Source organism: Struthio camelus, chromosome 5 (genome assembly GCF_040807025.1).
Source record: "Struthio camelus isolate bStrCam1 chromosome 5, bStrCam1.hap1, whole genome shotgun sequence".
NCBI classification, from domain to species: Eukaryota; Metazoa; Chordata; class Aves; order Struthioniformes; family Struthionidae; genus Struthio; species Struthio camelus.
Window position 1 is genome coordinate 49,576,619 of NC_090946.1, and position 14,006 is coordinate 49,590,624.

The 14,006-nt window shown below is 40.6% G+C and overlaps 1 protein-coding gene across 5 annotated transcripts in view; it reads left to right on the forward strand.

The window, feature by feature from the left end:
- MEIS2 (Meis homeobox 2) overlaps nucleotides 1-14,006 on the forward strand; it is a 173,009-nt gene that overhangs the window by 153,272 nt on the left and 5,731 nt on the right. For 4 of the 5 annotated variants that reach the window (XM_068946316.1, XM_068946314.1, XM_068946315.1 and 1 more), the window contains exon 10: nucleotides 13,074-13,132. In XM_068946316.1, coding sequence (XP_068802417.1) covers nucleotides 13,074-13,132 — 59 coding nt within the window. Of the gene's footprint in view, nucleotides 1-3,500; nucleotides 3,602-13,073; nucleotides 13,133-14,006 lie in introns of all 5 variants that reach the window. The other variant, XR_011141546.1, reaches the window with a different exon arrangement.

Below are 14,006 nucleotides of genomic sequence, written 5' to 3' on the forward strand. Positions count from 1 at the left end.
AGGGCTTGACTGTACAGCCTGTTGGTTAGGGCTCCAACTTAAGATGTGTGAGAGTTAAGTCTGGTTAATTACAATGACTGTATAATTACTTACTTAAGGTGGAACATCTTCAGAATGAGAACTGAAAGAGCTTTGTTTACTGTACTGAACACCCTAGGGATTCAGATATTCTTTTAAGATGTGGGCCTTACCTATGCTCAAGTCTTTGTTCCAGATCAAGCAGTATAGGCAGCCAAAACTTGATCTCCTTCTTTCCAGATAAATATTCAAATAATTATGGTGTTGGCTATAAAGGAAAGTGATCTTTATCCGTATGGTTACAAGAAAGAGCAGACTTGTCTTAGATGTCTCTCATAAAAGGATCCATAGGAATGGATGTAAGCGTCTCCCTCTAACTCAGAGATACAGCTTGGTTATGGCAGAAAGTAATTAGCTGTTATGATACACATATATGCAGCACCGAAAAGGTTAATGTGAGTGGATGTTAAAAAGCAGAAATCTACCCACCTGAAGAATTTAGGCACTTTCAGTGTGAAGTGAAGGGGTTCTTTTAAAAAAAGGTAGTTAGGTATCTAAGCCCATCTTCCAGTGATTCCCGGAACATCTAACTAGAGACAGGAGTTTCCTCAGTAGCAGATCACCTACAAATTAGACACCAAAGTGTCCAGGGTCCTTTTGCTAATATTGCCTTCTAAGTCTGGACTTCAGTGAACACGAAGACCAGGTTTACAGGTCTTATGATGATTTTGGTAATAGGACGAGGTCATTTTGAAAATTTTCCTAATACATCCAAGTGTTTTACTGGATCAGGCTAAAGCAATAAGCAGATTGGTGCATTCAGCCCTGTAGTTACTAGTTTTATGGACTCAAATGCAGGTTTCTACACATATTTTTAGGTGCTTTCACCCCTACGCAGTACAAGAACAATTGGTGAAGTCCTACTGAAAATTAAGACTCAACACTGTACCAGTCAGAACAGTCAGAGTTAATATTGAAATCCATCAGCAACCAGTTATTAAAATTATGTAAGATCTCACACAGAATCCAAACTGCTCTCATACAGAAAGATAAATATTAGATAGGTTGTATAGACTGAGTTTCATTTCGTAACAGATATCTCAATTGTATGCAAACTATGGGATAGTGGAACACAATACAGAACTGGCCGGTTTTCATTGAAGAAATATGTGTTCAGTTTCGAGTTCCTTTTTGTGTATGATTTACTTTTCACATGAGATATTTAAGTGCCAATGACTATATTAAGAAATATTTCTCTTGCTAGCTGTCCTTTAATGGAAAAAAAGCAAAAAACATGAAGAGTCCCCTCTTTAGCTAGGGAACCTGAACGTGGCTCCCACGATGCTTTGCTCTGCCCATAAGCCAGCTCAGTATGGCCATATGAGTCCACCCCTCCAAGTACTTCAGACAGCACAAACCTCCTCGGTTTCAGTCCTTAGCTTGCTCAGAAGAATGGAGACAGCAGAGAGAACAGAGAGGTGGTGCAACATTCATATACATGCCCTCAATCATAGCATATTTGGCCATCTAAGACCCCTACAGAGCACCAATGAGCTTTACTGCTGACTTGCTAGCTTTGCAGTTACCTCTGGTGAGTCAGCAAGGTGGATGGGGGAGCAAGGGCTGAGCCCTGGGGATGATGAAGGACTGGTCAGAAAGTGTAGGAACCTTGGGTATGGGGTGGTAGGCAGCACAGACTGATCCACAGTGTTTTTTTTAATTTTCCATTCCCTGATTCTAGCCCAGTTTGGCTTACAGTAGCTAAGATGGGGCACGTGAAACACATTCAAATACTAACAAACTCTCCATAACGTTCTTAAAGCATTTTCCTCTGATTCCTATGGGATATAGAGAGCACAAAATGGGATGAGACAGAGTAAAGGATTCATCAGCATGACATTGGGAAGATATGTATAATTACCTCTTGGTTTTAGCACACTGAAATAATACAGCTGTCCCATACTTACGCTGATACTTCCGTCATAGCATGGCATGGCCTGGCTGGCAGTCTCACCTGTGCCTGTAGGGTTGATACATCTTTAGCTGCTAAGCTGTCAGACCCTTTGGTTTGATAAAGCCTTGCCACCAGTACTGGAATAATCAGCGGGGAAAAAGGAACATGATTCTGTATCTACAGAGAGAAAGATTAACAAGAGCTGAATCTGCAATAACCAAACAGTGCAAAGAGCAAAACACAAGGGACCACCATGTAAGTACGACTTACTGAGAGGTGATTAGGTGTATCTGTGTAAGTGCTGTAACATAGGAGTGTGTGTATATATTTATACATAGTGTATTATTTATGCCCATTATTTCTAATTGACTAACTAGTTCTCTTTCCTCTCACGTATGCTTTAGTACCCACCAACCAGAGGAAGATGTCTAGAGCTAAATATCTGCCAATTATTATGGACTTTTGCTTAATATTCTATTGTTCCACTGACAGCACAGTTTTTAATATATCATTTTATACTATCCTGTACATCATCATTTTCCTGCCTCCCTTAGGGCCTTGGCTGTAATAGTTCTTATTTATTTCCACAAGCTAACACATATGCAAAATATCCTGTACTCATGATGTCGCCCCCACCACAATCACCTCTTCCCATCTTTGTTTTTGTAAACCTTTTTCTCTATTTTTAAAGTTAAAGAAGTGTGAACATAGATTGTGTGTAGACACATACCAAGGTCAAATACTCAGCTTGCTGCATGCTTCCCCTCCCCATCTGTAAACACACAAGATTTTGCTCTCCAGCTCAGCAGCATTGTACTGCAGCCTTTTCTTGTGGCCTATAGGTTTGTTCTGGGCTTTTTTGGTTAATAAACTTGAAAACAGTCAGAAAGGAAATAAAGGGGCAGAGAAAACTCCCCGCTTATTTCTACAGGAGAGGTTGGAATTTAACAGCCAGCAGAGTGTACTGATCACCTCACAGAATCTGCTGAGCTCAACAGCTGTCTATTCTAAAAGAACTGAACAGAACATGTGCTCTGGGCTCGCACTGTCACAGTCTGATTAGTTGCATCAAATCCTATTGCTTACTTAATACTTCCAAAATGTTTTTTGGGTAGAACCTGTAACATTGTAACCTGGAGCTGGCTACGACTGCATCACTTTCTCTGAAACAGAAGCAGCATGTTTAGAATCAGTAGTTCTCAAATTTTCAGTATTGCATTTCTATAAATTTATTTTGGCTGCTTTTTCTTAAAAATAGGCTGTTCAGATCCAATTTCCTGAGGTCCACTGGTTGACAGAGAGAAAAATACATATTTCCCAGCCTAACACTTTTTTCCTTCAGATTTTAATAACAATGAAAAAGTGTACACGCCTCATAGTTAAGACAGGACAGTGGGTACAAAAATTGTTATCTTAAGGCAAAATTTGCTGTCAGGGAAAATGGAACATTCCTTCTGAACTCACGAACTGGTAGTGCATGTGCAGGTTGGTTGTAGATGCTTGCTACAATAAGGCTTCTTTCATACAGGTGTGTTTATGCCCCAGGCTTGCTGGCCACAGTCCATTCCATTTACAGAAGCTGAATTAAACAATAACTACCGCATTGCAAAAAGAAGAAGGAAAAAAAAGGTGAGCGTCAAAGGAGATGCCTGAGAGCTTTGTTAGGGCCAAGAAAAACCCTGTTGCAGTTGTCAGAGCTTGTTGATGTTGCAGAGAACGGCACTTTTTTTTTTTTCTGCTGGATTTTGTGGTTCTGCCTTAGGAAAGAAAGTAAAATAGAACGGAAGAACAAAGTCCTACTCTATAAATCAGCAGCTGCTCCTTGCCAGATCAAAGGAGTGACATTTTTGCTCCTGGACTACTTGTCCACTTTAGGTGCTTGACAGACAGCTAACAGCTGGCCTGTTACATAGCATAGGAGAGTTGGGCTACATCTTCCTCAGAGTGGATGACAAGCTAATCAGATATCCATAGCACAGGACATGCGAGTGCACCTTGATCTCTTCAAACCTACCCAGTACATAATTGCTAAACACCTTTACGCATTTTTGGCCAGTTGCTACTTAGGTAGTTTCCCCTGAAAAGTAAGAAGGAGAATTAATACCTTAATCTAATTTGATCAGGGCAGCTAAACAGATGTTAAATTTGTTGACAACTCTCCTTTTCAGGTCAATTTAGAATTGGCTAGAAAACTCAGCATGAAACAGTTAAAAATATGTGTAAGTCACTTTAATGTGATATTATGAAACTATACTTTTTTTTTGAAAAGGTTACCTAAAACTAGGTTCCTCAACTCCTGTGTCAGAAGCTGGATAAGCTGATTATGTTTTCAAAACTGTAGGACCCTCATTAGTTTTGAAAGTTTCGTCCTCTGACAAATTATATGATAAATTAACACATCTTTAAGTTCATGAGTTACTTAACATTTTATAGGAGGTCTGGTATCTGCCTTTAACATGGATGTCTGAGTGCCAGCAAATCACAGTGCATGCCAAATCAGCTAAAATTGTATTTGGATCTCCAAAAGATGTATGTATACAAACCTGGAATTTTAATGTCAGTAGTAAAAATTTCAAAGAAATTCAGTTTCTAGTTGATTCCCATCTGCAATAAATCAAGTACAGGATGAGGTTATATACTGCAACTTATGTCTATTGACTTTGCATTTTATCTTTAAGATATGAATAGCAAAGGAAGTATGTCTGTTTGTCTCCTCCCTTTTTTCAAGTATCTTTAAAAGATCATTTTTATGGTGCATGATAAATAACTGTGCATGAATGGCATTCTGAAAGAGTAACAGGCATTGCTTAAGAAATCATGACCTGCTGGGATGTTTTGTTATGAAGCTTCAGGTGTGATTACATTCACTGAATAGTGTTTATTATCAGTCAGAATTCCAAGAGGAATAAAGGATGATACTTTTCCACTAAAGTTAAGGGGTTTTGAAAGCTTGTAAGAAAACCTGTGCCCATCCCTTTGTGTGTGTGCGTGCGTGCAGCAGGAATTCCTCATTAAGCTTCGTGCTAACAGATTTATTCTTGCAACTGGCTCTTACTCTCTGCAGGGTTTCATGGCGTACTCGCCGTCCAGGGCAGTGCGATCCCCTTTCCCTTACACGTTTGCACCAAGGAAAAACGCAGCTCAGTCATAGAACGAGCTCCCGTTTTGGGTAAAAAAAAACCCTCAGCGGAAGCAGGGGCACGCCCAGAGAAAACCGCCTGAGGTGCGCACACCTGTCCCAGGGGACAAATGCCCACAGACAGCCAGAGCGCGGCCTATCACCATGGCCATGCGCCACCAAACTGCCCCACACTGCTGTGGGCCAGGCTAGACCGCCCCGGGCCAGCCCAGACCGGCTCGGGCCAGCCCAGACTGCCCAGGCCAGCCCAGACCGGCTCGGGCTGGCTGCCGGCGCCCCGCCCCTGGGGGCACGCCCTGCCCTGCCCACTGGCTGCTAGCCCAGGCCCCGCCCCTGCCAGCCCCAGGCCCCGCCCCCAGGCACCCCAGAGGCTCTGCTCCACCTCCGGGCCTCACACTAGACCTACGGCGGGAGGGCGCCCGCTGGGTTGGGGAGGGGGCAAGGCCGGCTCACAGCCGGGATTAGCATCTGGTCTTTTACCAGGATTAGTAAATACTGACCCTGGGAGCAAACGCGCTCTGTCTGTGGCGCTGGCGGCTCTGAGGTGCCGGCCTGCCGATGGTGGAGACCAGGGAGGAGGGGAGGCAGCGCGGGGCGTGAAAATCCCGAGCGAGTCCTGTCATCTCCCAGGCCTCGCTCCTCCGTCTGTCTTATGTTGTATGAGAAAGGTTGCGTTGTCTTGCTACCAAACCCCAAGGCAAGATCCCAATATGGTCCATGTGTACAAACACCTGACGCAGGGAATAAACAAGTGTAGCTCCACGCCGTTTGCAGTTTCAGTGTACGTGCTACCCTGTGAAACATCAGATTCTTGGCAGAAGCCAAACCACTTTCCTATGCTCCAAAAAGGTAACCTGGTAACCAAGAGTTACGTGTTTAAAGATATGTATTTTCTCTGAGGTGAATAGATGCCAGCGTTGCCAGTTCTCATGATTTTATCACAAGGCTCAAGTTATTTCATGTTAAACTTAGAGTACCAGCTCCAGGAGGCAATGATTATGAGAAAATCTTTCGAGTAAGTTTCTAGATTTTGTGACTGAGGAGAACAGCTTAACATAATGTGACACAACAACTCAAAAACCCAGGAAGTAAATACAAAGAAAAATGCTATTTAAATTTCTGACTTTTTAAGACGGTCTCACAGTTGTGGGGTGGGCAGTTGCATGATTTCTGAACAATTGGCAACTCCAAACGGCATACGGTATCTTTAGAAAAGCCAACATAAACATACAAGTTGTGGCAGAGATCTTTGGGACTGTTCGTACCTGCCTCAGGCTATTTTAGGCATCTAGTTTAGATGCGCTCTGAGCATGGATGCTGACTTCGGTCCTTTGATTCACACCTATGAGATATGTGAGATATTTAAATTAGCTTAAGAAAGTCAGTTTGAACACCTCCAGAGCCCCTTACTTTAACAAGGTTATCCAAACCTGTGTAAAGTTTTGTCAGGGAATAAACCTGCCTGTCCCTCCCTCTCGCTTTGAAAACCAATCATGTAACTGACTCCATTTCTCAATGTTCATGACTTAAGGGAGCCTTTTTTTAGATGGCTCGTTTCCAAGTGACAAACTCACCTTTTTTTTTTTTTTCCCTACTTTTCTGTAAGGAATGCTGCAAATACGAGTTGGTAACCAGGTGTGGCATAGATTCAGTGAAGCATAAACAAGGTTTTTTCCAACCATTTTTGTACACACGCATGCAAAAGGACACCTAAACCTAATTCTGTCAGTTTAGAATACACGCTGGAGGGAGAAGTTAAATAAGCTAAGATAACTAGATTTCACTTGTTTAGATGAAAGTTTGGGTGATAGACAAAGATGGCTACAGAGAGGAAATATATATATACACAAATATTTATGGATCAAAGAGTTTCGGCACATTTTGTCTTTTCAAATGCATTCTTTCAGACTGCTCTGAAACACAGGACTTCTGAGATGATTCTTTCAGATGGTGCAAAAAAGTAATTTTCTAGGTTACTTACGAAAACATTTTTTGTGACTCATATATAACATTTCATTGGTTATTTTTCCACCAATATTGGGGTGTTCTTAGGCAGCAAAGGATCAGTGCAACACACTCTTGGACTAAACCCTGACATGTTCATTTTCCAAATTCTGAAATATCTTTTAGGCAAAGATTTTTTTTCCCATCAAAGGTGAAAATGTTTGGATTTTTTTTTTAGAATATATTTTTAAATTCTTGCTCAGCAAAAAAAATGTAGCAGGTGCTTAAACACTATTTATTCATTAAGCTCAACTCCCATTTACCTGGGATTAATAAGAGCGTAGGTTCTCATCTAGATTTGCCAAGTTTTTGAAAACTCTCTAGACAATTATTTTTTCCCTGTAGATACCTAAATAATTTTGAAAATTTGAAAATTTATAGGTCGGACAATGAGCAATGTTAACCCTATATCATTATTATTATTGTCATTATTATTTTTAATATTGCTGTGACTAAGTCTGTGACAATATCCATTCAGTATCTATGTTCTTTTCAAGTGAATGGGCAGAAATGCCTTCGCAGGCCAATCTAAGGCAAAACTCATTAACCCTTTTAGAGAACTGAGAAGGAATACATCTCACAAATGTGTTTCTTTCTCTTTTTTTCTTGTAAAGAATTGAAAGACCATTTATGCAGTGGGTGATTTGTTAAATAAATGCCATATTTTAACACTCCGTTTTTTGAGGTGTATATTTTAAGTGGAAATGCAGATTAAAGACCAATATAGAGAGAAGTTCTGAGAGTGGCACTACATGGCTCCATGTTGTCCCTCAGTTTCTCAAAATAAGAAATTTAATATCTGCTGCTCGGGAGCAGTTCAATTTTGCACAAGTTCATCTTACAGGACAGAGCAGGTGTATAGACAAGTGATTGGAGTTAAATACCTTTCTCTGCCTGAGTTTTCTGGTTAGACTCCAGACTGGGGAGGAGTTGCAGTTTCCTGGGCATATGTGTTATTCATCCTCCAGAAACCAGATTGTTGTGACCTTACGTACTTGGTGTGAATTTTCCATGATAACCTTAGAGTAAAGCTGGAGATGTTTGTAATTCTGAGTACCAATCAGTACAGCCACTAATAGTTTATTTCAAGAACTGATCTTGTTTAGATTAATTTAGGGAGAGGTCATAGCATTTTGAAACACATAGTATGCACAAAAAAGACAATGCAAACAACAAAATTGGTTTTGAATGTGCCAGACTGAGAGATCTGTATTTGCTGTTTATTCTCTTTTGCACTTTGCCTAAATATTTCTTTGTAATTTTATCTGAATGTTATTTATCATAAAAATACAATGTATTATGCAAATGTGACTTTAACATCATATGATATGACCTGAGATAAAATATGATAAAAATATAAAGAAGATTAATTACAGGACTTCCTATAAAATACGGAATACATGTTTATTTTGGATAAAGAAAACCAAGGCTCTACTTGAAGAAATGCAATTAAATGCATCTCTTTAGATTATATTATCATGCTAATTAGCAATGGTAAGGACCAATTAGGACTGAGGCTACCAAATCACCAGACTACACTGCATATTCACTAGTGTACCTTTACTACTCTACTGTTTTTTTGCTGGAAGCAGATAAAAATGCTTGAAAGGCAAATAGCTTCTTTTGAAAGTTGAAATTGTCATGCATTTTGAACCAAATCTTTGCTCTGCTTCCATAAATTGTCCCACTGAAGTTGGCAGAACTACTTGTGTGAGAAGGACAAGATCTTGACTATAGAAAATGTATGTGACGGCTTTAGGTGGCAATTAAAAAGTACAACATACAAAATACCTTCTTTCATTTCAAATGCTTATTATTTGAATAAGTGAGGTTGGTAATCTGTCATTTGCAAAATGCGGGAAGTGAGATTTTCATTAAATGTACTATGTCAGTGACATGTATTTCTCAACATTACACACCTCATTTATCATTCTGGAATGAGGGCCAAGTACCATATGAATGCAGAGCTTGTGAAGGTATCAACTCACAGCCCTGGAGGCTGATGACCCCTCTTTATCTCCACAGCAGGTAAGGCAGAAACAGTGGCAACGTAAGCGCTCTGTGCACTCCCCTGCCAGTGTGCCTGACTGCTAATCTGGGGGAACAAAGGAAAGATAGCATATGGATAGCAGATTGTACTGAGCGCTGAAGGAGGACTGAGAAAATCTATGTTCGGTGTGTGGCTCTGCCAAGGATCTCTTGTATAACTTTGGCCTTGTCACTTAATTTCCCCGTCTCAGTTCCCTCTTGCAAACAGGGAGAAGGTGTCTCCTTTTCCCCAGGTTTTGCCTAGGATCTATTCAGACTGGGAGTTCTTTTGGACAAGTCCTGTCCTTTACAGTGAGTTTGTGCAGCAATGAGGTGAAGAAAGACCCTGAGCTTCACTGGGTCCCCTAAATGCTGTTATCATCTAAGTAATAGGAATTACTATTAACAAAAGAATAGCAAAGAAATCCTTGTCTTGTTGATAGATTTTACTCATCTTTTCAGGCCATTCAATCTTTGGCCTCTGGGTGAAGGGTATGAACAAGGTAAGCAATTAGTGTCAGGAACAGAGCTGTGAATTCTTCTTTTATAGGGTTCCAAATAATGCTGGAAATAGTGGCACTGGTGGTCTCTTTTTTTCACCTGTCTTTCACAATGCCTTTTGAAGACATTTGTGCCAAAATAGTATCCTAGGGCTTCTGCAATGCACAAACTGAACTGCTGCGCAAAAGCCTGTATTTTGCTTTACTTTGTCCCTAAAGATGGCTGCCTGAGGTATTTAAAAAAGCCCCCCAAAAAGGTAAAGGCTAGGGCACGGACTATAGTTTCTATGTGTCTGTTAACGCACTGTGCATATTTATGGAGCAGTATAAAGAATAAATAATAAACCACAAACACTATGTTCTATGCTCTTGTCTACCAACTGTGCTGATGTTTTATGTGATGTAGCTACTGCTAATGAATCTTGCATCTGATTTTTAGCTTGACCTGAATTGTGTGTGTGCTTTGCACCTGCAGTTTTGCAAATACAAATCATTCCAAATGTAATTTTTCAGACATACTTATTGATGGGTACAGTTGATGCCATCTATGACCAGGATTTTTCAGAGGAACCATAGGAATGGAATTCCAAAAGGATTTGGACGCCTAAAGCCTCTGTGCTCCTTTGAAAATCTAAGTATATGACAATGTATCTTCTCTTCAGACAAAGTATTGTCTATCTACAAGGCATCATTTGCACCTGCAATTATGCACATGTGCAAAATAGCAGAAGAAGACATAGTAAACATAATTAAATCAGCAATCAAAACCAAATGGAATTTTTCCTAAAGTTTAGTGGATAAATGTGATCATTGTGATCACTGCTTTTTCTGTAAGAAAGTAAAGATGTAGGGGACTCACTATGAAGGCTTCAGTTCCCATCTCCAAAATAGCTAGTGAATCGTCTCAGGAGTTCACACTGAAAAGCTGGAATTGTTCATGTTGGTGGAATAAAATAAGGCCAGGTTCTTTTGGAAGTGAATGGCTGGGTGAGGCTGGATTTTCAAAATCCACCCCAAAAAGCTTTTTGCTGTGGTGGCTGTTGAATATGTAACACTAGGATGGTGTATCCACATTTGTGTGCTCCTAAATGCAAAGCAGTTGTCACCTGAAACCTTTCAGGACTTAGAATTTTCTTAATGTTCTGCCTTGTTGTGCGAACCCATTGAAAAAACACTTCAGAGGGCACCCATTTCTTACTAATGTAAACTTTCTGAGGAGTATCCAAAGATATGACCTCTGGGTGAACCTTTAACCTTCCCCTTAATTATTTGTTTGAAGACAGTGTCGAGTTCTCCTGCTGAGAGCCAAGGCCCATAATGCTCTGCAGCCCTGTGAGTGAGGGTGTGTTTGCAGGGAAGTGGAAAGGGACATAAATAAGGGGACCACCAGATGTAAATAATAAAAGTGGTCGGGGTTTAAATAAAAACGAAAAAGCAATTTGGTTTTCCTGAAGAGTGGCCTGATTGAAGAAAACAGGTTCGTAGGACAAAACGTGGGGGAGGTTCTGTTGTCTGTGATTTTTTACAGGCCTAAATAAGCGTTCATTCCATTCTTTAAAACCTTGCCATCTGTATACACCATTAGAAGCTCATAGGGGAAGAGAAAACAGTCTTATCAGGCTTTCCTGTTAATCTCTATTGGCCTTAACTTTAGCTGATAAAAGGCATGCTGGATAGAGAAGGCTTGGGTCAGACTCCATTTGGTCAGCGTGGTAACGTTACTGGAAAGCAGCTAAGCACATTAAGTCCTGTTGGAGACCTTTGTCTTTGAGGACAGCAACACGTCTAGAAATCACGGTGTTAAAGAAAGAAGTGCCTTCGCTGCACTGCAGTCATAGGGGAATAAACAAGTACATTGACTGCGTCTGGGTTTTTATTTTTAATACCTGAAGTCATGACTAATTCTGAGGCAGGATGACATTTCTGACAACTGAATTATACTTTCCTTAAAGAATAAAGAATGTCTCTGGGATGTAAACAGAGAGATGCAAAAGAGCCCTTTAGTGTTACTTGTAGTATTTATGCATCTGTCTAATGAAATTTCCACAACTGTGATTACAGCAGATGTAATGGAAGATGTACCATCTTTTATTATCTGATGGAATTTAACCGGGGGGGAGAGAGCACCACAACACGGCTTGTACCATTTATACAGTGTAAAGGTTAGCAATTTAGCAAATGAGCTGATGAACTTAGGTGTTCGGCTACTGACTGAAAGACTTCACTGGGCTTTGGATCGGGCCCAATGGCAATTATTGGAGGCTGTTTTGGATGATGGGCATGTTAGTTTTTCTGAAGAGGATTAAACACTAGTATTCAACTTCATTAGCACTCCTTAAGGGTCACTAGACTAAAGTCTGAACTGTGAAATAGCGTACAAAACCTGTGCATAAGCTCTAAAGTGTTCTCAAACACAAAGAAGGGGGACAAAAACAAGCGTGGCTTGTGAGTGATAGAAAATTGCCCTGCTTTGAAAGAAACTGTGTGAATAAGTAAGTTTTTAAATTATTTTAGTGAAATTAATTTGACTGGGTACGTGCTGGTGTGGATTGTTGTGCATTAAGTTAATAAGAAATATGCAAGCACTTATTTTTGGATTACCCGCCAAATTAAATCCAGGCTCTGTAGCCAGCTAACTGCCTTTACCAGCGTTCAAAAGCCTCCGCAACCACTGCGGCTGTAGTACCTGATTTGAGAAAAAGTTATTTTGGGCCTAATATTAAACACATGTACCTGTGACTCCCTGTTTCTAACGAGTTGAAAGGTGCCTGGGTTTATGGCTGGCAGTTGCCTTGTGCTGCGCTCGGGGTGTCCCCCGGCGGCCGCAGAGGTCGCCCCCAGCTGGCACTGACCTCCCCGCGACCCCTGACTTTACAGGCTCAAACTGCAGGAGTTGCAGAAGAGCAGAAGTCTTTCTGGGCCAGCACTTATTGCTGCTGTGCTGGTGATAAAACTTCAGACAGCCTAATTGATGGCTTTGCTGACCTAACAATACCTTGTGAAAGCACAGAGTGGCAAAGCCTGGTCCTCATTTATGGCCAGCTGCAAGGGTAGCTGAATCCCTATGATGGAGGGGAGGGAGGGGGAAAAGTCTCCTAGCCTGTGAACTTTAACCAGGTTCCAAGCTGCTCTGAGAAGTTAAAGAAACAATTGTCTTTTAACACAAGTTTTCATTCCCATTTACTTGTTCAGAGCCTTCTGGCAAATCCAGCTTTAAGCTGGCTAGTAAGATAAGCATGTTACCAGCTATAATTTCTGAGCACTTAGAGGAAAATCCCTTGAAGTGAAATTATACTCTAGAAGCAAAACATACAAAACAAAAGGCGTTGCTGTAACCGTGCTACAATCCTGTCAGACTTAAAGCAAAGGTGTTCTCAAAACACAGAAGCAAGCTGATGAAAGGACTGCTATTCTTTGTATTCTGTTTCAGGTTTATTAATGCCAGAAGAAGAATAGTACAGCCTATGATTGACCAGTCAAATCGAGCAGGCAAGTTCCAAGTAGTATCTGTATTCAAGTCCCACAGGCGCAAATCCTCATCAAGTTATTCTTCAGGAGTCCCATCACCTGGTAAATAAATGCCTCAACCAGGCATTCTGGGAGATTATTTCTTCTTATGGCCCCAGAATTCCGCTGTAGGAAGCAACTTCGCTAATTGGTGCTAATTGGAGATTTCCCACCCTGACTGTACTGAAACTGCTTTTTATTTTCTCTCTGAACTGGTAATTGGGTACAAGTACTAGTGCCACAAGCAGTTTGTTTGACTGTGAGCTCTTGAATTACTCATTGCTTGTCTGCATCCAATCAGCAGGACAATCTCATTTTCTTGCTACCCACAACTCCTTGGTGTATGCATGGCTTTCACTTCTGGAAGGCTAGCTGTAAAACTCATTGTATCCATTCATTTGCTTTGACTATTCACAATATGCTACTAATGTGACGTGGTACCATACTGGCAAAAAAAAAAAAAAATTAAAAGATTATTACTTTTGTTTAAGAATGCACCAAATATATTCCCAGGAAAACATATGATTTTTGTAACAATACCTTTTTTAAAGTTTCTATTAAAGCGCTCATAATACGTAACTCTTTGAACAGCAACTGGTGCAGCGTTAATCATTCTACTTTGTAATATGCATTTCCTTAGCTTACTAGGGAGTTGTGGTTTCCTGCCATGAAGTTATGGGATAAAACTGTTCTCCATGTGGTGATGACTGTTGTCACTAACAAGGGCTTTAACTTGATGGTGATTTCGCCTGCTGCTTCACTTTAAAGGTTTTTGAAAAGGTTATTAATCCTTTGGGAAACTCTTCCCGTATAGCGTTAAATTTCTTTTTCATTAACAGGTGAAAAAGGGGGAAAA